Source organism: Sapajus apella, unplaced genomic scaffold (assembly GCF_009761245.1).
Source record: "Sapajus apella isolate SASKATOON/1434 unplaced genomic scaffold, GSC_monkey_1.0 scaffold20, whole genome shotgun sequence".
NCBI classification, from domain to species: Eukaryota; Metazoa; Chordata; class Mammalia; order Primates; family Cebidae; genus Sapajus; species Sapajus apella.
The window spans coordinates 11,988,540-12,009,380 of record NW_022436960.1 but is presented as its reverse complement, the minus strand read 5'-3'; the positions used below and the strand labels follow the sequence as shown (position 1 = coordinate 12,009,380).

Sequence of the window (20,841 nt, the reverse complement as noted above, 5' to 3'; positions counted from 1 at the left end):
TTAGAAAAACAAATAAAATAGGATTCAATTTATGCTAGCTTAAATGCACCTGGGGAGGGAGGGGTGGAAAGCCGTCACATTACAGGCCATCTCTGTCCTTCACATTTGTCTCTCATTGCGCATGTAACAGCATCCCCCACCCAGCAGGAAGGCAAGGAGTGGATTCCCACTGTGGAGGAAGGGTCCCTGGGGTGCAGAGGCAGGGGCGCAGGGAGTCCCAAGTCCCCAGGGGCCCACCCAATGTTAACAATGTGCAGTGAGGAAAGTCAGAACGTGCTTCGGTTCCATTCCATTTTATTACAATCCTGTCCTTGCATTCCAGAATGGATGGCTATTTAATACACAATCCCAAACACTCCTAAAAGGATCTTGTTAACATTCAATAGTCTCCCATTTCTTTCTCAGTATATTAAATCAAAAGGAAAAAAACCATCTTAAAAAAAATCAATAGGTTTAGTTCACCCCAGGAAAAGCACCTTTACAACAGGAAACTAAATTGTCAGGAATCCGACCAAAGACACAGAGCAGCAGATATGATTCCCGACAGAAGAGAATGACTCCCTCTGGAACATAAATAGATCCCCCACAGTATACATATTTCACATGTGTGTACATATATATGTCATATATTTTTTAAAAATTGGTTTCTATATCCAAAAAGTTATTCAGAAATAAATCAACACCCCATCTGAGACTGGGGAAGTCGGGGGCCACGGCCAGTTACCCATCGAGCCTGCACCTCACTTTGCCCGGGCAACCCCTCGGTCCACTATGCACCCTGGCTTGGAGGGGGCTGGGTGGGGGCCTCTGTCCTGCCCTCCCCATTCCCAGGCCTGGCAGATCCAGTGTTGGCAGAAAAGTGAGCCGGGGAAATCTAGGAAGGCAGGTGCCTGTGTGTTCCCCAAAGCCCCCGGTGCAGAGCTCAGGAGCCAGCTAGAGGTTGGGGACAAATGGCCAAGGCCACTGCCAGCTGCCTTGGAGGCGCCCTGGGTCCTGGGGTAAAGGGAAGTGCTTGGGACCCCAGGAATGGAACAGTAGCACTCCTGTTTTTTAACAGCAGGCCTGACTCTGGGGTCTGCCCACAGCCCTCGGGACCTTTGCAGTATGGCCAGTCTGGGCTTCTCCTCGGAACCGATGGCCTTTGGGAGAGGGAGTGGGGCTCTTAGGCCCCCCAGGCAGAAGCCTTTGAGCCTGTTGTGTGAGCATGTGTGCGCCCAATGGAGCTACGCACATTGCAAATGAGTGTTGTACTGGGACATACCGGAGTAGTGTCTGCTTTGGGGGAAGTCGGTTTGTCATCGCATCCTAATTGGTCCCCATGCTGACGTGGATTTATTCCAAGATACCAGCTGCTGGAAGCGGCAGATACAGAAGACTCGTTACACACCTGGAAGCGTCATCCTCTCGGGGCTTGGCACAGTGTTTCCATTCACAGAACAAACAGCAGAAAGGCATGGGAGCCCCGCTCCTCATTCCAAACCCCTTCCTGGCACCGCGGGCAGGCAGGAGAAAAGGCCGTGAGCGTCGGAGGGCGCGTCAGTAGTTTTCGGGTTTGCGGACTCAGGCTCCAGCCGGTCACACGCAGCCGTACTCGTACCACACTGTCTGCTGGTCGCCGCCTGGCTCCGGGGAGGCCGGGGTGCTCTTTGAGCTGCTCCCTCGACTCAAGTCCTCGGGGCCCCGGCCGGGGTGGGGAGCTGAGTCAGGAGACCGACCTGGGCTCTTGGCCGGGAGCCCCTCGCCGCAGCCCTGCCGTGGGACCCCATCTCCCTCTGAGAGGTTGAGCCCCGCCCGGACAGGGGCGATGGCAGCCACCTCCCCTGAGTGTGGGGGCACCTTGGGCTTGGTCCTGGCAGCCGCGGCTGCAGCAGGTGAGAAGTGCAGGAGCTGGGAGTTGCTGCCACCACCGCCAGCACCAGCACCTGCCGCAGCAATGGCGGGGGCTGTGGCAGACTGATGCAGGGGGGCCAGCCTCTCCTCCTTTGGGGGAGCCAGGGAGAAGCGCCTCGTGTCCAGCGGCCGGCTGCGGGGACCTGGGCCCTGACAGGAGCCGCCAGCCTTTCCCACAAGTGGGGTCCGCTCTCGGGCCAGGCTGTGGGAGCTGGAGGGTGCGGGGCTTGGCAGGGTATAGCTGCCTGTCTCTCTGCCTCCCGAGGCCTCGGGAGCCCCCAGCTTCTGGGGGGACTCCTGTTTGCAAGCCTCGGGCCCGCTGGCCCGGAGAAGGTCAGCTGAGGCCAGGCTGAAGGCTCGGCTCAGGGAGGCGCTGCGGCCGGCAGGTGCGTGGGAAGCTGCGGGCACCGGGGCCTGCCGGGGTCTGCCCAGAGATAGGCTCTGGGGGGGCTGGGCCTGTCTGGGGGCCACGCTGGGTGGGGCCTCGGCCTCAGTCAGTCTGAAGTTTGGCTTCACATACTGCCCAGGCTTTAGTGGCCTCCCCTCTGAGGCAGGGGCGGCCACCTTGACAGTGGGGGCCACAAAGCTGGTGGGCATTTTGGCCCCTTCTTTCTTGGCAGGTGGTCCTGGCTGGCTTCCGATGGCTGGCGGATCGCTGGCCTTCCGGAAGTAGTCACTCAGCAGGTCATCCCGGCAACTGGGTGTGTCCTACAGAGGAGAGACGGAAGGGTGGAGGTGGGCATGAGGGTTGGGTGGGTCCTCAGACCCCTGGTCCCCACCACTGAGCAGCCTGCATGGCTGGGACTGCAATTCCCCTCCTGCCTGCCTTCTCTGAGGCACGTGTGCCCCCGCCACACACACCAGCCATGGCAGGATGGTGAGGGTGGCTGGGGCAGCATGGGACCACCAGGAAAGAACCCCAGATTCCCCCCAGGAAGCACCCTAATTTTACAGATCAGCAAACAGACCCAGAAAGGGAAATGCCCATCCTACAAAGTGAGTTGGCAACCCAGAAACCCCGACCACAGCTGACTGCTTTGATCTGTCCGTTTCCACCAAGCAGAGCAGGAACTGGAACCTTGGTGAGTGTGGGCAGGGCCTGCCTTTCCTTGGTCACTCCAGGACGTCACAAAGACTTCACCTTGCACCACCAAAAGCAACAGGAACAAGAGCAGCTCCTGAAATGCCAGAACCTTCACTGCCACCCAGACCTCTCTCTGGAACCGAGAAAGGGAAGAGAGAGGCAGAGTGGGAGCGGGAGCGGGGTGGGGACAGAGAGGGACAGGGCCCAGAAGTGGGAATGGTGGGCTGCACAGGGAAGTGAAGTCGGCGGGACAGCCCAGCCACCAGACTGTCCCTGTGAAGCTGCTGCCCGAGCTCTGCTTCCCCTGCCCGGGGCAGGTGTCCTTTGCCACCACCCTGGGAATCGGCAGAGTCACAGAGACAAAGGTCTATGGCCCTGCTCAGGGAACTGCAGCCTTCTGCAAGCACAGGTTCTCCTGAGGCTGACATGAGTTCATCGGGGATGAGAGGCCGGCAGGTGTCAGGCTGAAGGCAGGTTGGTGGCTCAGGAGCCTTCTGCACCTGCCAACGACTCCTGCCCCACACAAACATCTGGACATAGGGCCACTGAACAGATGCATCTGTTGTTTTATGCTAGTTTGATGCTACACGTCTTGGATGGGTGTCTAGTAAGACCCGTGATATCCACAGGTACCTTTCATCACCCGAGACCACGTGCTCTTCTAGGAACCACATGGATTAACTGCAAAGAAACTCATTTAATTATCAAAGAAACCTTGCAAGGTTGCTGAAAGGCTGTGTCAAGGTGAGGAAACGGGTCATGGAGGTTTAGCAGGCCATGCATCCAGAGAGGCAGACCCAGACAAAAGCCTGTAGCTGCCTGACACCAGAGCTGCTTCTGCTCCACCTGGCTCCTCCCTGCACACTTCAGAGTCTTTGATAACCACCATCCCTGGCCATGCAGGGAGCCCCATCTTGTGACACTCCCTCCCTGCACTGACGCCCAGAGAGTGGGGGTGTGGTGGGGTTACTGTTGTCACTTCTGTGGGATGGGGAGCCCCCGTGTGCATTAGGGGCCTTGTGTGTCAGAGGAACCAGGAGGGAAGCCAGGTATGTTGGGTAGGAAGTTATGGGGCTAAATATCCCAGGTAGATAGAGGGGGCTGGCTCGCTGGATGCCAGGCATCAGCTTCCAACAGAAATTGCTATAGCCAGACTGTTTTGGTTTCATTGACGCTAAAGATGGACAGGTAACAGTATAGGGCATAGGGAATGGGGAGGATGCATCTGAGCTGAGCAGAGAGGGGCCCCACTCCTTGCTCGGGACCTGCCTGCCAAGATCTCCAAAGGGAAAGTAAACCACCATAAGGGGCATATAACAAAAAAGACTGCGAAGGAAAGCCTTCCAGTTGTAGGCTACCCAGTTTCTGGAGTGTTCTTGTTCAGTCCATTAGACCAGCAGTTTTTCTTTTTTTTTTTTTTTTTGAGATAGTCTCACTCGGTTGTCCAGGCTGGAGAACAGTGGCGCAATCTTGGTTCACGGCAACCTGAGCCTCCCAGGTTCAAGCAATTCTCCTGCTTCAACCTCCTGAGTAGCTGGGATTACAGGCACACACCACCACACCAGGTTAATTTTTGTATCTTTAGTAGAGATGGGGTTTCACTATGTTGGTCAGGCTGGTCTTGAGCTCCTGACCTCAAGCGATCTGCCTGCCTTGGCCTCCCAAGGACTGGGAATATAGGTGTGAGCTATCGCCCGGCTAGACCAGCAGTTCTTAAGTCATGGTGCCTACCTAGCCACAAGGCCATTACCTAGAATTTATAAAGATTTAAATTCTCAGCAAGCCTAACCTCAGCCCTACTGATTCAGAAACTCAGGGTATGGGTTCTGTGGTCTGGCAAGGCCCCCAGACGATTCTAACATACGCCTGAGTTTTGAGAACCACAACAGTAGACCTTTAACTTCCCGAGGGCAGGCCCTCCGTGGATTTTCTCAGCTTGGTTTCTTCAGTGCCTTGCACACAGTTAAGTGCTTGGGAGAGAGAAGTATTTAAGTGAAGGAACGCCAGGACCATGCTCTATACTTCTCATCTGTGTCAACTGCAAGGCTGGGTGGAGTGTGTGCAGGCAATGAAAACCTGCTGATGAACTGGTTTGCTTTGTTTCTTGAGACTAGGCACCATGCACGCTGCTTAACAAGACAGTAGGTGCTCAGCAAGTATCTACCAAACTCTTTTCTGTGTCACCGTGCCCTAGTAAAGCAGGTCACAGGGTTTACTAGAGAGCTAGACAAAGTCCAAATGTGTTTCTTTAAGGGGAGATGGAAAAATTGAAGTTTTAAGAATCCTCAAAAGGGTTCAACTGCAGACAGTGAACTTTGTTCACTCAGTAACCCAATAGCTCACGTGGTGAAATTCAGACGGAACACTTCAAAGATATACGTGCAGCTTCCAAAAAGCTAAATGAAGATCCAGAGAGGTGGCAGGAAGACGGCAGCAGGCAGTGTTTAGGGTTATGAGCTGCAGAGCTGGGGCCAAATCCAGCTGGCCTCCTGTTTCTGTATATCCTTTAGACTAAGAGTCGTTGCTACATTTTCATTTTTGTTTTATTTTTTCTTGAGACAGAGTCTTACTCTGTCACCCAAGCTGGAGTGCAGTGGCACAATCTCAGTTCACTGCAACCTCCACCTCCCGGGTTCAAGCGATTCTCCTACCTCAGCCTTCCGAGTAGTTGGGATTAAAGACACCTGCCATAATGCCTGTCTCTACATTGTATTATCTGTACAGATGGGGTTTCACCATGGTGGCCAGACTGGTCTCAAACTCCTAACTCAGGTGATCCACCTACCTTGGCCTCCCAAAGTTCTGGGATTACAGGCGTGAGCCACTGTGCCTGGCCAGTTGCTACATTTTTAAGTGATCACTTCGCAACATGTGAAAATCATATGCAATTCAAATGTCAGTATCCATAAGTAAAGCTTTATTGGATGTCAGCCATGTCCATCCACCGACATACGATCGGTGTTTGCTTTCTCGAACGTGGCGGAGTTGAGTAGCTACAACAGAGACTTGAGGCCCAGAAAGCCTAAAATCATTCTTCTCGAGCCCTCTCAAGGTCCTTAAAAGTTTGCCAACCCCTGCTGGAGACGATGCAGGGCAAGCAGGTACTCAGAGCTCTGCCATGAAACCCAGTGTGAGATCCTAGCCCTGAAGTCAGGTGCTGGCCACACACGAGCCCCACACCTTGGTGCCCGCCGCAAGCTCTGCCAGCTCACTTCCCAGACCCAGAGGACAGCAGCCTCTGAGGTCGGGGGCTGGCGGCTGGCCTGCGGTGACTTGCCAGCTAGTGCTCTAGTAAGCCTCTGATGTCCAAGCCAGCTCTGTGCCTAGGCCTCGCCACCCTCACCCCATCCCTTTCTGCAGCTCTGATCCTGAGCCAGGAAGAGACAGCGCGGGAAGAGAGACCGTCCGAGTCTGTGTCCCGGTCACTCACGTGCGTCGGGGAGCTGCGGTTGCTCTCCTCCAGGAACTCCTCCAAGGTGACCATCTCGCTGCTGGGGGAGGCCGAGCAGGGCCGCACTCCGGTGTGTGGAGGGGCTGTGCCCCTCTTCTGGGCACCCTCCTGCGGGACAGGCCCGTTCTGGGGCAAGGGGTACTCATGGCGGCTAAGGGCATTGCGCCCTGGGGCGCTGGCTTCCCAGGGGAGAGTGGCCGGGTCCCTGCTGGGGATCAGGTCTTCACTACTGAAGCTCTCAGACCGGCCATGGAGCTGTTCGGAGGAGCCTGGGTGTCAGGGCAAGAGACAGAGGACACTCATCAGTCTTGGCAGCCCTCTGGCAGCTTCTAAAGGCTTTGTGCTGCCTCTGGCTTCAAGCTATCAGAGAGAACCCCTGACCAAAAACCCAGGGCTTACTCCCACCAGGCTGAAAGTCTGTTAAAGAACCTTTTAGACTCCTTTTGGGTTTCACTTTGGCTTTAAAAAGAAAATACCATGAGTTAAAGTAGAAAGTTTCTTCTACAGTTTAAGTGATTACTGGCTGTAAGGCACTGCCCTTGTCAGCGCTCACCCACTCATGTATTCAAAGCTTATTCAGCACCTACTACGTGCTAGGGGCTAAATGTACGGCGGACATTCATGAAGAAAGACCACATTCTGTGCCTGAAACAAACTCTACACATGTTCCAAGAATCAAAGTCCTCCACATTTGTTCTCTGGCCACAGTAGGACGGACTAGTGTGACTCTCCCCATTCAACAGATGGAGTAACTGACTTGGGCCTGTGATGTGCCTGCATGCTCAGCGCTGCTGAGAGAGAAGGGAGCTGAACCCCAACCCACTCTAACTCACGGCCTGTGCCCGAAACCATGCTGTGTGGCCTCTGAATGTGTCAGAATGCATCTGAAAGCCCTATTCACATATTTTTAAATTATAATAATATGAACCCAGAGCTAAACCACCAAATAGTTTTTTTCTGAGATACGGTATTGCTTCTGTTGCCCAGGCTGGAATGCAATAGTGTGATGACAGATTACTAGAGCCTTGACCTCCAAGGCTCCAGTGATCCTCCCACTTCAGCCTCCTGGGTAGCTGGGACCACAGGCACGCACCACCACACGTGGCTAATTTATTTTTTGTAGAGATGGGGTTTCACCGTGTTTCCCAGGCTGGTCTCTAACTCCTGGGCTCAAGTGATCCACCTGCCTGGGCTTTCTAAAATGCTGATTACAGGCGTAAGCCACTGTGCCTGGTCCAAATAAATTTTCAGAAGCACAAGACTTACCTTTTAGGTTAAGAGGTGAGCTGTTGCTGGATGTGTTTCTACTGCCGTCTAAGCTGCCCGGCCGCGACACTGAAAGGAAATGGCAGTGTTAAAATTTAAAAGCCAATGGCCAGGTATGGCCCAGATTAGCCATCTAATTGCAGAAAAACTGCACCCAAACAATTCTGTGCCAAAGCTAAGCCCAACGCCCTCAGGAAGGAGGAACTCTAGGACTCCCTCTGCACTCCAGTGAGGAAGTCCTGTTTCACCGACGGAGTGTGGGCACAGCATGAGCAGCCATCAACAGATGACGACTCTGCTTATCCATGTTTATGAGGCCTGGGGCTGCAGCTTCAACTTCACAAAGGAAATCTCACACACAACACCAGATGGAGAAACCCCATCTCTACTAAAAAATACAAAAAAAAAAGCTGCTTTGGGTGAACCAGAGGTTGGGGTGGGGGGCCGCCCTCTATTACTGCATAGAGCTTTCTGGAACACCTGTGGACAGCCTCAGCCAAAGCTACAGGAACAGAGATAAGGGCTGTTCAGGACCACGTGTGCACACGTGTACGTGCACCTGTAACCAGGGAGGTGCCGTGCCAGGGCACCCACAGAGAGCAGGTGCTGGGGACCTGGGAAGGAAGGGGGTATCCCCCTCTCCTGGATATTTTGCTGTTCTTCAGCTTCTTTGTGTCAGGTGCCTCAAATTTACATCTGCCCCAAAGAAAAAAAAAATCAAGGTTTATGGTGCTGAAGGCACCTGCCCACCTGCTCTCCCGGCCACAAAAATGGGTGCCTGCCTGAGGGTGGCTCTGCCACATTGCCCCATTACAGACTCTCGGGAAGGCTGGCACCATTCCCTGCAGAGGGCAGGCCACCCCTTCCAGGGCTCGCAGGCCTCTCCTGGGCCACTCCTCCGGCAGCCCTATCTCGAGAGCAAGAATGTCTATGCAGCTGTGCCGTGAACCCCCATGGCAGGGATGGCATTCCAGTTGTCCCTGCAACCCCCAACACCCAGCAGGTGCTGAGCTGAGCTGCCTCCAGAGCCTGCAGAGACACGTGGGGTTCCTCTGCTTGCCGTGCCACCAAGACAAGTTCACGCAGCTTTCCTGGGCACCTGGTTCCAAGGGCTGAGGCGCTCTGCAAACAGCAGACATCCAGAAAACACTTGCTAGCAAACGTGTTTAAAACTGAGCCAAAAACATACTTGGTGATAGTGAATACCCTAAGAACAGAAGAGGTCCCCTCCCTGGGCAGAGAAAATGTGAAATAAACAAATGCACAGCTCTCTTTAAAAAGGAAATACATTTCAGTACAAGGAAACCATGATGCCAATCAAAGGCCCCGAAAGCACCATTGTTTATTCAAGCACTGCACCGCAAATCCCTTTCCCTTCCTTCTCCTAAGAGAAGCTACAGGAAACAAAAGGTTTATGAAGAAAGCCCGTAAGGTTAGCAGACTGATGGCCAATCTGGCTGCTCAGGCAGACGCACCCAGCACACGAGGCGGATTCCTCCTGCTGGATTAGCCTCCGCTCAGTGTAAAGATGTAAGACTCCTCTCCATTCAATTGCTTCATGACAGTTTTCTACTCAAGTAGAAGACTGTGAGCTTTTTAGACAGCGGACAGGGGTAGGAGGTGATGCCAGCTCCTACACTTCCCGATCCTTTCAGAAGTAAACCGAAATTGATGTCAACTTCAAGGGGTCTTTCTAGGATTATTTTCTCACCTTTCTAGGGTTGCTTTTCAAAAATTAAATCAAAGCAGTTTTTAATTTTTGAGAAGGCAGGCAGTGTTTACCGTCTCCCTTCTGCAGAAATTGATAACATGCCCGAATCAAATGACAAGTGCTCCTAACAACTTCTAAGACTAAATATACCTCAGAGCCACCATGGGCAACTGCAAGCCAAGTGAGGACAGCAATGGACCTTCTTGAAAAGAACACTCCTGGCCGGGTGCGGTGGCTCACGCCTATAATTTCAGCACTTTGGGAGGCTAACGTGGGCAGATTGCCTGAGGTCAGGAGTTTGACACCAGCCTGACCGACATGGAGAAACCCCATCTCTACTAAAAATACAAAATTAGCCAAGCATGGTGGCACATGCCTGTAATCCTAGCTACTCGGGAGGCTGAGAGTGGAGATTCGCTTGAACCTGGGAGGCGGAGGTTGCAGTGAGCTGAGATTGTGCCATTGCACTCCAGACTGGGCAACAAGAGTGAAACTCTGTCTCCAAAAGAAAAAAAGACCAGGCGCAGTGGCTCATGCCTATAATCCCAGCCCTTTGGGAGGCCGGGACAGGTGGATCACTGAGGTCAGGAGTTCGAGACCAACCTGACCAGCATGGAGAAACCCTGTCTCTAAATAATTAAAAAAAGAACGCTCCCCACCTGGGCCAACCTGGAAGGGTACTTGAAGGCATGAAGAGATCAGTGCTTCCAAAACTGTGATGCCTGGGAGGTAGCCAATTCCCCACCACTGGAGGTATGTAAGTAGAAGCTACACGCTCAGCCCCCTGGGAAGGGCAAGGAAGAATGGGTCCTGCATTCCCACCTTCATTTTGTGTTGGACTCCCCTGTGGGAATCAGCTTAAAAGAAAGGTACCATGGATAAAAACCAGTCTGGGAACCCAGGCGGGAGGGCACAGCACCCTCCCTGCTTACCGTACTGTCTGTGGTTGGGGACCTCAAACTCCAGGGATGGCTCGCAGAGGCTGTCATCTGAGTTATAGCCAAAGGTGAAAACAAGGCTGGTAAGTCAAGGTTACGGAACATCCCTCATCCACAGGGAACCCCACCACCTCGACTGGCACCTGGATCCCAGCAGCTCCAGCTCTTGCGGATGAGGGAGTGGCGTGCAGATGGTGCCTTTGGGACCTGCCTCTCCTACCCCTCCACTATTTCTCCTGCTGGGGCAGCCCTGACACTCCCGATTCCCATCCCTTTTAAATCACTCTTGTGCCTCTGCTGTGGCTGGGATGTGTGGACCAAAGGTGTGTTCTGGCCTAAAGATGATATAAAAAGAGCTGAACACTGAGTGTCCTGGGGAGCCCCTTCCAGCCTCAGAGGCCAGCCCTGAGAGCAATTCACTTTTAGCAGTCAAGTTGTTTCCAGGTGGCAGGAGGAAGAAAGAAAAAGAGACAAAATCAGAATCTGCCCCTTGAGGGGAGAGGCTGAATTCCTGGGGCCTAAACCTTGCGCTAACAGCTTCTGACCAGAAACAGACCTGGAATTCCCAGGCCATCGAGCATTCGGCCTTTCCATGAAGACTAAAAAATGTCCCACCCCACAATCTTGCTAGTTTCAACCTAAAAGCAGACCCTGGATCCCCTCCAAAATGACAACAGGGTCTCCATTTTGGAGATGGTGACAAGCCCACCAGCGATGGATATATGGAGTGTGAGGGGCCCTTGAGGTCGGGGACCCTGTCTCTATTCCTTTGTTTTGTTGGTCAGACTCAAGGTTTCGTATGGCCATGGCTTTAAGAGTCAGGAGGGTGGGGTTATTTACGCAAATTAAGCCCTTCTTGCTATGACTTCCAACACCCCAGAGGCAATCACTTTCAACTCCTTCAGCTGTTTCCTTCTTTGGATATTTTCCTATCTCAAATTATAAGGGGAATGCCCTTTTCAGTTTGAAGCATTATCTCTACCTTTCTTTTTGCATATTTTAAATTTCCAAATGCTTCTCCCTTCTCTGTTGCTTTTTTTATAGCATCCTGTTCTTGTTTCTTGGGTGCAATCATTTCTCTTATCTCTGATTTGAGTGTCACCTGGCAAGATCTGGCTGAGCTATCCTGCTGGGACTCTCTCAGGCTAATGAGATTACTCAAAGAGTATTTTAATCTCAAGCCTAAAGATATGAACTCCTGGCATCCTGGAGACAGGGAGTTTGTAAATCCTTCACTGAACCTGTTGGTTTTCAGTAAAGGACATCTGCCTCAACTGTGTCAGTGAATTCCCAGTTCAGAGACTCTATCCTTTCTTGGCCAGGTGTGGTGGCTCAGTGCCTGTAATCATAGCACTTTAGGAGGCAGAGGCAAGAGCACTGCTTGAGCCAGAGGGTTGAGACCAGCCTGGGCAACATGATGAGCCCATATACAAAAAATTTAAAAGACACACACACAAATTTAAAATATGTAATTTATCTTCTCTAGAGAAAAAAACTCCAAACTTCTACCAAGGTAGGGCAAAGGCAGCTGCCTGGTTTTAGCCCACAGTCTGGTTCTCAGCCTCCCTTTACCTCCCTTCTGGAGCCATTTGGTGCCTTCACTTCCTGAATGCCAGAGATGGCGGTGGGGTCTCAGGTCCCACTGCAATTGGGCCTCTGGAAGGTTTCTTGCTCAAAGTCCTTGGCTGGTAAGCGTAGTTGCATCTATGCCACCAAAGCCTGCCAGCAGCCTCACCCCTCTGCTCACCACCCCTCAGAACTTCCAAGAGCCTGGGGTCTTCAGGAAGGACTAGTCCCAGCGCTCATGGCTCTGGAAGGGCCTGCGACTCACCTTTGGTGCGGCCTGGGTGCCGGGCGATGGGGGTGGAGCTGGAAGGGGTTGGAGTGGTGGCTGAGGTTGAGCAGGTCCGGGAGCCCAGCTCCAAGGGCCGGGACCTCATGGCTGGATCGGTGGAGGCATCTGTGCGGTCGAGGCTGCCTCTGTGTGGGGAGCCTCTCTTTGGTTTTAGGTCCCCAGGGCCTGGGGCAGAAGAGGACATTGAGAAATGAGGCTGCCAAGTCCTGTGTCCAAGCTGGGCAACCACACCATGGCCTAGAAGCGGGGCAGCAGGGCACGAGGACCACAGAGACAAAAGCGGGGCTGCCACAGCTCTCAGGCTGCAATTTAAATGGGGACTGGTGGGGGCAAGAGGGCTTGGCTCCAGGCTGGGGTCGGAGGCCCATGAGGTCAGCTCTGGCTCTAAAGCTGAGGTCATACCACCAGCCCTGAGAGGCTGGGAGGAAATGATGGGGGCCCTTGCGGGGACCAACTGTTGGTAAGAGTCAACATATTCATTCTAGGGCACATCTCCTGGGCAACACTGTCTGGAACTCCAATCCCTGACTTCCAGAGATCCTAACAGGTGTCTGCTCAGCTCCAAACCCGTAGCTGAGGATCTGAAGGTCCTGCCAACTAGACTCACTAAGGACTTCAAACACAAGTTTATTGCTAACCTCACTATATATATATTTTAAAAGGCAGTGAGACTAACTGCACATGGTGAGACTCACTGCAAAAAGATTTTTACCTTGTATCTTGTGCTTTTCTGAAATCTCGAACTTTCCTACCTGGAACGTAAACTCTGGCCAAATTAAAATCATATATAAAATCATGAAAGAAAAACACCCCATAAAACCAACTACCCCATAGGAAAGAGGGCAGGCTTTCCAAACACAAGATAAAAAGGAACACGGCTGGCATTCCTAAGAGCAGTCAAAGCACTCTGCCGAGCGTCCCACTCCATGTGGCCCGTGGGCCACGGAGCCCAGAGCCAGGACCCACTGTGTGGTTCAGCTCCTCTGCCCGTCAAGCTGTCTGCCCTCCCAGCCACTCAAAGTCTGGGCTCACTGTGCAGTTTTAAGTGCCCAGAGCTTATGATTTGAAATCAAGGGGGAATTTGGATTTACAAAGATAACCTTGATGAGAAGCAAGATTCAAGTCTGCCTGATTCGGCACAGGTGGAATGAACGGGGACAGGTGGAATGAATTGGGACAGGTCATCCTACAGGTGAAGCTAAAATGAGGCTTCACAGGGGAGGCGGAGATGAGCGAACAGTTAGCATGAGCAGTGGACAGAGAAACAGCACGATTCCAACAGCATGCGCAGAAGACAGGGCTGGAGGACCCGGCGCCACGGCAGCCCAGGGTTCCCAGGGCGAGGCTCGTGAGATGGAGTCAGTGGCGCCTGAGCCAACACTCACATTTTAGTAGTTATGTGTTTATTCTCACAGTTACCTCGTTTTTATGATGATACTGTGTTTTCCACTTACAGGACTGATACTAATCTTTCCTTTGAATACATTTAACTACAAACTGGATCAACGTAAGAGAAAACATACAGGTGATCACATTTCTGCAGGTGATCATATGGATGGTGTCAGGATATGACAAAAATCACGGAGGTGGTAGAGGGATGGCTGGAGATGGAAATGCTCTGTAGGTAATGGCCTCGCTGGTAATGGCCAGCTGCCATTTCCCCCGCGCGAGGCATGATTTGTGTGCTGATGTTCTTTCTGTCTCCTGCTGTTTTAACTTCAGCATCCAAGATGTCAGAAAACCACAGCACAGTCATAAAACTTCATTCTGGGCTGAACTCTGGCTGGGCAAAATCAATCCAATTAGTCAAAATGCCTGAAAGGAGCAATCAGTCTTTCAAAAACAGAACGCATTTTGTGAGGGCCTTCCCGGAAAAGGCCAAAGACTCAAGGGCTCTGACAGAGGAAGGGGAGAAAGGGGCAGCAGTTTTAAATTTAGCTGCTTAAGAACAAGTCTTAAAAAACCTCTCACTTGACAGAGGCTGTGTATTTTAGGAAGTGCAGCAACCACCCGCCAGTTCCGCTTGACACACGGGCAAACAGAAGCTCGCAGGTGCAAGAGGCAGGAGAGGCGCACAGCTGCTTGACTTACTTAGCAGGGAAATCCCAGCCCACAGACCTGGGCACGTGTATCCTGAGACTCCCCCTAAAACTGTTGTGCTGAAGACACAGTCCAGGGAGGGTGACAACCCATCTTCTGTTTTGAAATCAGAATCCACGCCGGCTACTTTAAGCTGGGAACTGGGGGCCGGAGAAGGGGTCTGCTATTGGCCATTTGGCCTTTTAGATTTTTTTTTTTTTTCGGGTTTGTTTGAATTTCAGAAATGAAGGAGGATACACAATGCAGACACATGACAAAGGAAAGGGATTAGAAATCTCCAATGTCTGAGAAAGAGAGAGACTCGTTAGGAGAGGCTGGGATGTCGGAGGAAGACCAGAATCGCAGGCGTTTAGAGAGAGCTGGGTGGGCTGATGGAGACTTGTCTTTGTCCTTGGTTTTGCTTCTCAAAAAGGGACTCTTTTTGCGCTGAGGTGCTAAATTGTTATCAATCAGATAACCCAAAGGAGGAAGGAAAAAAAAAACACAAATAAATGAACAATAATTACAAATGAATCGAAATTAGCTAAATATACTTAGAAAAATCAGAATCCCATATTGCCCAGGAAAGATGAAAACTGTACCCGGCACTCAGACCAGAATCAGGGCTCAGTGAATCATCTGTGCTCTAACTCAATTTAATTAATTTAAAGGCACCTGACTGCCAACAATTTACTTCCTCAGCACGCGAGGAGAATTACATACTGCCCAAGGAGCCAATGCTTTAGATCATTTTTCAATTGCAGTGTGCCAAACTATTAAATTTGAATGCTTATTAATTTAGGGCCCAGCTTCTCTTACTCATCCATTTTAATGACAGGGTCCCTAACAGCTCAGCTTACACAATCCTCCTGTTCCCACTCAGAGACCTTGGAAACACTCAGTAATACATTTCAAGGCGCTGTAATCAAATAGTCTACGTGAAGTATTCACTAATGATTTTGTATCTCTGAAATAATCTTTTGGCAGGATAAGTTTTAAAATAATTTAAATACCTCTTTTTCATACCGAAAAAACCCTTCAATACCAAGAAGAGTCATGATTTCCTTTGAGTTCTATACACATCCTCCACTTCAATCCTCCACTCCTTAGCCTTCAAATTATAGTGTCTTAACAAAGCAGACAGTTGGGCCAACTTCCTAAACATGTCTTCTATCAACATTAATTGACCTAACCGATTTCTGATGTCAGATTAAAGTCGGTATCAGGATTTCCATCATTTCTTCCTCCACAGCACCACCTGGTGGCCATGGTGGCTCACGCCACAGAATAAGGGATCAACTTATTCAAGGTTGGTGTCCTTGTGGCCAGCTCAGGGCTGGGCTCTTGTTCAGCATCTTCAGGGACCAAAACAGCTTTAACTGGAGGCAGTCCATGCAGTTAAGTGCGTGCAGTTAAGAGCTCAGGCTCCGGAGTGTGGTTGAGCTACATTTGGGTCCCGCTTACCCAAAGGAAGTGTTTCACACTGTTGAGCCTCACTTTCTCAGCTCTACACAGGGGAGGGCGCTTCCACCTGCTCAACAGGGTCATTAGCATTCAATGAGATGCATAAAGCACATGAAGTAGTTAAAGGGGGCTGAACCCAGAGGGAGCGCCCAAGACGGGGCAGCTGCTACTCACTGTAATCATCACGGACCTGCTCGCTCATGTATCACTTTGGAGCAGTCAGGCATTTTTTTCTCTGAAAGTTTTCCTAATTCAGTTAGACTTTATAGTTAATTCCACTTAAAGAGTAATACAAATTGAGAGGACAAATGTCCAAAAGTTAAACAGGAGCCAATATAAAAACCTGAGGCAACAGAGCCCCTCTAGATTGCAAAAAGTTAAGCTTATCATTTACTTGCATGTGAGTCCTCTAATTTTTTTCTTTTTCTTTTTCTTGCCTTGTCTTATGGTGCTGACTCTAATCTTATCCCCATAAAGAATGACAGTGTGGGCTGGGCTCGGTGGCTCATGCTTGTAATCCCAGCACTTTGGGAGGCCGAGGCGGGCGGATCACGAGGTGAAGAGATCCAGACCATCCTGGCCAACATGGTGAAACCCAGCCTCTATGAAAAATACAAAAATTAGCTGGGCGTGGTGACATGCGCCTGTAGTCCCAGCTACTTGGGAGGCTGAGGTGGAAGAATCACTTGAACCCGGGAGGTAGAGGTTGCAGTGAGCCAAGACTGTGCCACTGTGCTCCAGCCTGGCGACAGAGCAAGACTCTGTCTCAAAAAAAAAGAAAGAAAGAATGACGGCATGTTAGTCCCTGAACAATGTATGTGCATATGATTTCTGTTAGAGATAGGGTGTCACTCTGTCGCCCAGGCTGGACTACAATGGTGTGACCACAGCTTGCTGCAGCTGTGACCTCCTGGACTCAAGCCTACTGAGCTGCTGGGACTACAGGTACATGCCACCACACCTGGCTCATTAAAAAAAAATTTTTTTTGTAGACATGGGGGTTTCCCTGTGTTGCCCAGCTGTTCTCAAACTCCTGGCCTCAAGTGATCCTCCTGCCTCGGCCCCTCCAAGGGCCGGGATTATAGGCGTGAGCCACTGCAGCAGGCCTCTTTTTGCATCTGAAGGGACACAGCAGGTCCTTGTGAATGTGCCCCCTGAAAACCATGTGCACATCCCACACTCAGAGGGTGGCCTGTCGCTGCTCTTCAGTGCTATATCCTCCACCTCCAAGACCTCGTGGGTCTCAGGCATAGCCTGGGTCCTTCAGAAAGTCCTGGTGTCCTTTGCAAAAATATAAATGACTCCGGGTACAAGCCTGGGATTAAGCAATCCCCCCCAAAATGATACTTAAAAGGCTGAAAATTTAACAATGTTTAAGGTAAATGCTGTGTCTAATGATTCTAAGACACAGTTTTTTCTATACTTTAACATCTCGGAAATTAAGAGGCAGTTTTGATGGTGTCTCACAGTCACCACTGGCCAGGTGGCCATGGTGACAAAACTGTCATTGTCATAAACAACTCATCTTGCTCCTATTTTCCTTTTATATGTGTGTAAAAAAACCGAATTCTTATTTAGAAAAGCTCTTTCAACACGAGCGTAATAAAAATTCAAAGTGGTGGTCCTGTGCTGTTTGACCGCCAGCATTGTTCCTCCTAGTGGTATATAAAGTAACTGCGCAGCTTTCACAGCTCCTGAGAGTTGATGAGATACAGCACACATGACTGGAAATCCTGTTCATGCTGGGCACGGTGGCTCACGCCTGTAATCCCAGCACTTTGGGAGGCCGCGGCGGGTGGATCACAAGGTCAAGAGATCAAGACCATCCTGGTCAACATGGTGAAACCCTGTCTCTACTAAAAATACAAAACATTAGCTGGGCATGGTGGCACGTGCCTGTAATCCCAGCTACTCAGGAGGCTGAGGCAGGAGAATTGCCTGAACCCAGGAGGCGGAGGTTGCGGTGAGCCAAGATCGCGCCATTGCACTCCAGCCTGGGTAACAAGAGTGAAACTCCATCTCAAAAAAAAAAAAAAAAAAAAAAAAAAAAAAAAAAAGAAATCCTGTTCATGTTTCAGAACCTCTGGCAAACTCCAAAGGACAGCCCTGAGGGAAAAGGCACAGTGTGTCCTGTGGCTGGCAGGACTCCAGGCAAGGTCAGGCTGAAGAGGATGTCCTAACCTGCCTTTCAAAGTGGTAACAGATGAGAGCCACCCAAGGACTTTCGGGAGATCTTATACACATGGAGAACGTGTGGTGTGCACCCAGGATCTTCCTGCACAAAGCAGCTTACTACTAATCTTTGGCACATATGAGGGAACCCCAAAATAAGCTACTACGCTTGTCTCTATGGTACCTGCATGAATGTCAGCTTTGGATATTCAAATATCTGCCCGGCTATGTGATGAATGATGATTTTCATTCTAAAATAACAAAAGCAGCTGGGCATGGTGGCTCACGCCCATAATCCCAGCACTTTGGGAGGCTGAGGCGGGTGCATCACCTGAGGTTAGGAGTTCGAGACCAGCCTGGCCAACACGGTGAAACCCTGTCTCTACTAAAAATACAGAAAATCAGCCAGGCACAGTGGTGGGCGCCTGTAATCCCAGCTGCCTGGGAGGCTGAGGTAGGAGAATCGCTTGAAACGGGCAGGAGGTTGCAGTGAGCCAAGATCACACCATCGTACTCCAGCCTGGGGAACAAGAGCGAAACTCCGTCTCAAAAAAAAAACAAAATAAAAGCATCATGGGACAATGGTCACCACACTGACATTTCTACTTGGCCATAACACACGTAAGCAGGAGGTGCACATGCAGCCCCCGTCCCCACCACGTTCCTGCACAGGTGTGCACAGCCACCGGGGAGGGACCCTTCAGGCCACCCCCTTCCTCACCCCACCATGGCCAGGGCAGCCGCCCCTACCTTTCCCCGAAGACCCATTGTGGGCATCGCGCTCTTCGGCACAGCTGGAGCCCAGTGCAGGGGGTGTGTCTGGGTTCTCAGGCTGTGTTCTGAGAGGCTGAGAGGCTGCTGGCAAGGTGGGGTCTGAGGACTCCGGCTGCCAGGGAGGACTGTCCACAGTGGACTTCAAGCGTTCCCTCGAACCCTCCTTCTTTGGTTTGATGAGTTTGACTAAGGCTTTGGCTCCAATCCAGTGGTTCTTCCTAGTGAGAAGCAGATGTTTAGGACAAAGGTCACCCTCCCACACACCCCCAGCGGGTCCCTGGTTCCCTCACGTGGGCTGGGATGTTCATCCCCAGTCTGTGAAGCTCGGCCATTCACGTGGGATTTAGGACGATGACGCTTAGGACTATGGGGATCGTATTTGGGGCTCGGGAGCGGGAACCTAATTCTCAGGATGGCGCAGGGCTGGGGATGGTAGAAGCCTGTGTGTTGTGACAGAAATCCACTCTAGTCTCACAGGATGAAGGAAGCGATGTCGTGCTTCATTTGGTTGGCAATTTTTCTGTCAAAAAGCGCTTTTCATGAATCTCCTCATTTTCTGCTAAAGGCAATAATCAGTGAAATTAGCTGGCATTCCTGGCTCCTCCCGGGGACTCAGTAATCTGGGTGAGGTGGAGAGGGCAGAGGACAGCAGGCTGTTTGACAAACATCAGTGCATTTAAAGACTAAGCAATAACATCACAGCTAGCTGGACACCGAGGCCATCTTGCTGTGACATTAAGAGAACCCCACCTGGGTTCTCAGCCCGACTCTGAAACTAAACGGCCCCTATTTATATCATCACTGCAGTTTCCCATCTTGGCTTTAATTTCTCTGTCAAACAGAAGATTTAGACTGAGGTTCCGGGCCAGGAGCAGTGGCTCATGACTATAATCCCAGCACTTTGGGAAGCCGATGTGGGTAGATCACTTGAGGTCAGGAGTTTGAGACCAGCCTGGCCAATATGGTGAACCCAGTCTCTACTAAAAATACAAAAATTAGCTGGGCGTGGTGGCACACATATATAATCCCAGCTACTCAGGAGGTTAAGGCAGGAGAATTGCTTGAACCCGGGAAGCGGAGGTTGCAGTGAGCTGAGATCGTGCCATTGCACTCCAGCCTGGGTGTCACAGCAAGACTCCATCTTCAAAAAAAAAAAAGAGAGAAAAAAAACAGACTGAGGTTCTGAAATTCTGTGGTTCTGGATTCCCAGAGACCTCAAGGGATTCATGGTGATTTCGACTTCAAGGCTGGGCCAGGATAATCCCTAGGGACAATTCCTGGGGCTCAGGCCGTGGACAAGGGGCAGTACTGCTGGGCTGGGGTGGCTCCACTTGGGGGAAGCTGCTGCTCTCTGGGGAAGACACATCCATGAAGCTGCCCTGAGGTTCTGTGAATCCAAAAAATTCTGCATAAGGTCAAAAGGTTCCCACATTTGAAGACCACAGGGCTGAGCCAAGTGTGGTGCCCAAGCATCCTTTCCAAAGCGGGAACACGGTTGTCCATGTCATGTTTAATCTTGAGACAAAAACCTGACAAGGCAGCCCTGCCATCCTGCTTGAGTGACTCCCGGACCACAGATGCTCTGCCCCCTTAACAAGGCTCATAGCTAAATGTCTCATTGGGGTCACCCGGCGTTTGACACCCCTCACAGGACAGGCCAGAGTACAGAGGCAGGCTGAGACTCTAAACTCCCTCTGATGTGGGAGACGTCTGTGCACAGGTGACCCGCCACACAGCGGACGGTGCGGGCCCTGCCCTAGATGGCGGCTTTCACCCTATGCACAGAAAAGGGAGCTTTTAAGTTCTGTTTTTATGTCACTACACTTAAATCAACTCACTTCTTTGGAGCAGGAGCAGGATCATAGAACTTGTATTGATCCATGATTTTTTCTTCCAGTTTTTCCTTATGTCTTCGTAAGGCATTTAATTTGTCTCTGTGAATACAGGAGAAAGAAAACCTATCAAGCTAGTTTTAAATCAAACAAGTGAATTTACTCGTCAGCCCAGCCTGGAACCTGGCGCAGCCGGGACTGGCATGATTCCAGGGTTGGGATGAGAGTGCTTATCACCGTCACGGTCACTGAGTTTGGAATATGTGAATGGAGGCATCGGCCTTGGGTTCTGGGAGCCCTACGACCCCGAGATTTACTGAAGCCC

The 20,841-nt window shown here is 51.2% G+C and overlaps 1 protein-coding gene across 5 annotated transcripts in view; it reads right to left on the bottom strand.

Annotated features, from left to right (window-relative positions):
* Positions 1-277: 277 nt before the first annotated feature.
* Positions 278-20,841, bottom strand: part of CCDC88C (coiled-coil domain containing 88C) — a 150,101-nt gene continuing 129,537 nt past the window's right edge. For 3 of the 5 annotated variants that reach the window (XM_032287622.1, XM_032287623.1, XM_032287626.1), the window contains 7 exons: positions 20,523-20,618; positions 18,661-18,902; positions 12,172-12,360; positions 10,335-10,391; positions 7,692-7,760; positions 6,405-6,694; positions 278-2,598 (listed from right to left, as the gene is read on the bottom strand). In XM_032287622.1, coding sequence (XP_032143513.1) covers positions 1,576-2,598; positions 6,405-6,694; positions 7,692-7,760; positions 10,335-10,391; positions 12,172-12,360; positions 18,661-18,902; positions 20,523-20,618 — 1,966 coding nt within the window. In that variant the 3' untranslated portion in view covers positions 278-1,575. Of the gene's footprint in view, positions 2,599-6,404; positions 6,695-7,691; positions 7,761-10,334; positions 10,392-12,171; positions 12,361-14,467; positions 14,730-18,660; positions 18,903-20,522; positions 20,619-20,841 lie in introns of those variants that run through there. The other 2 variants (XM_032287624.1, XM_032287627.1) reach the window with 2 other exon arrangements.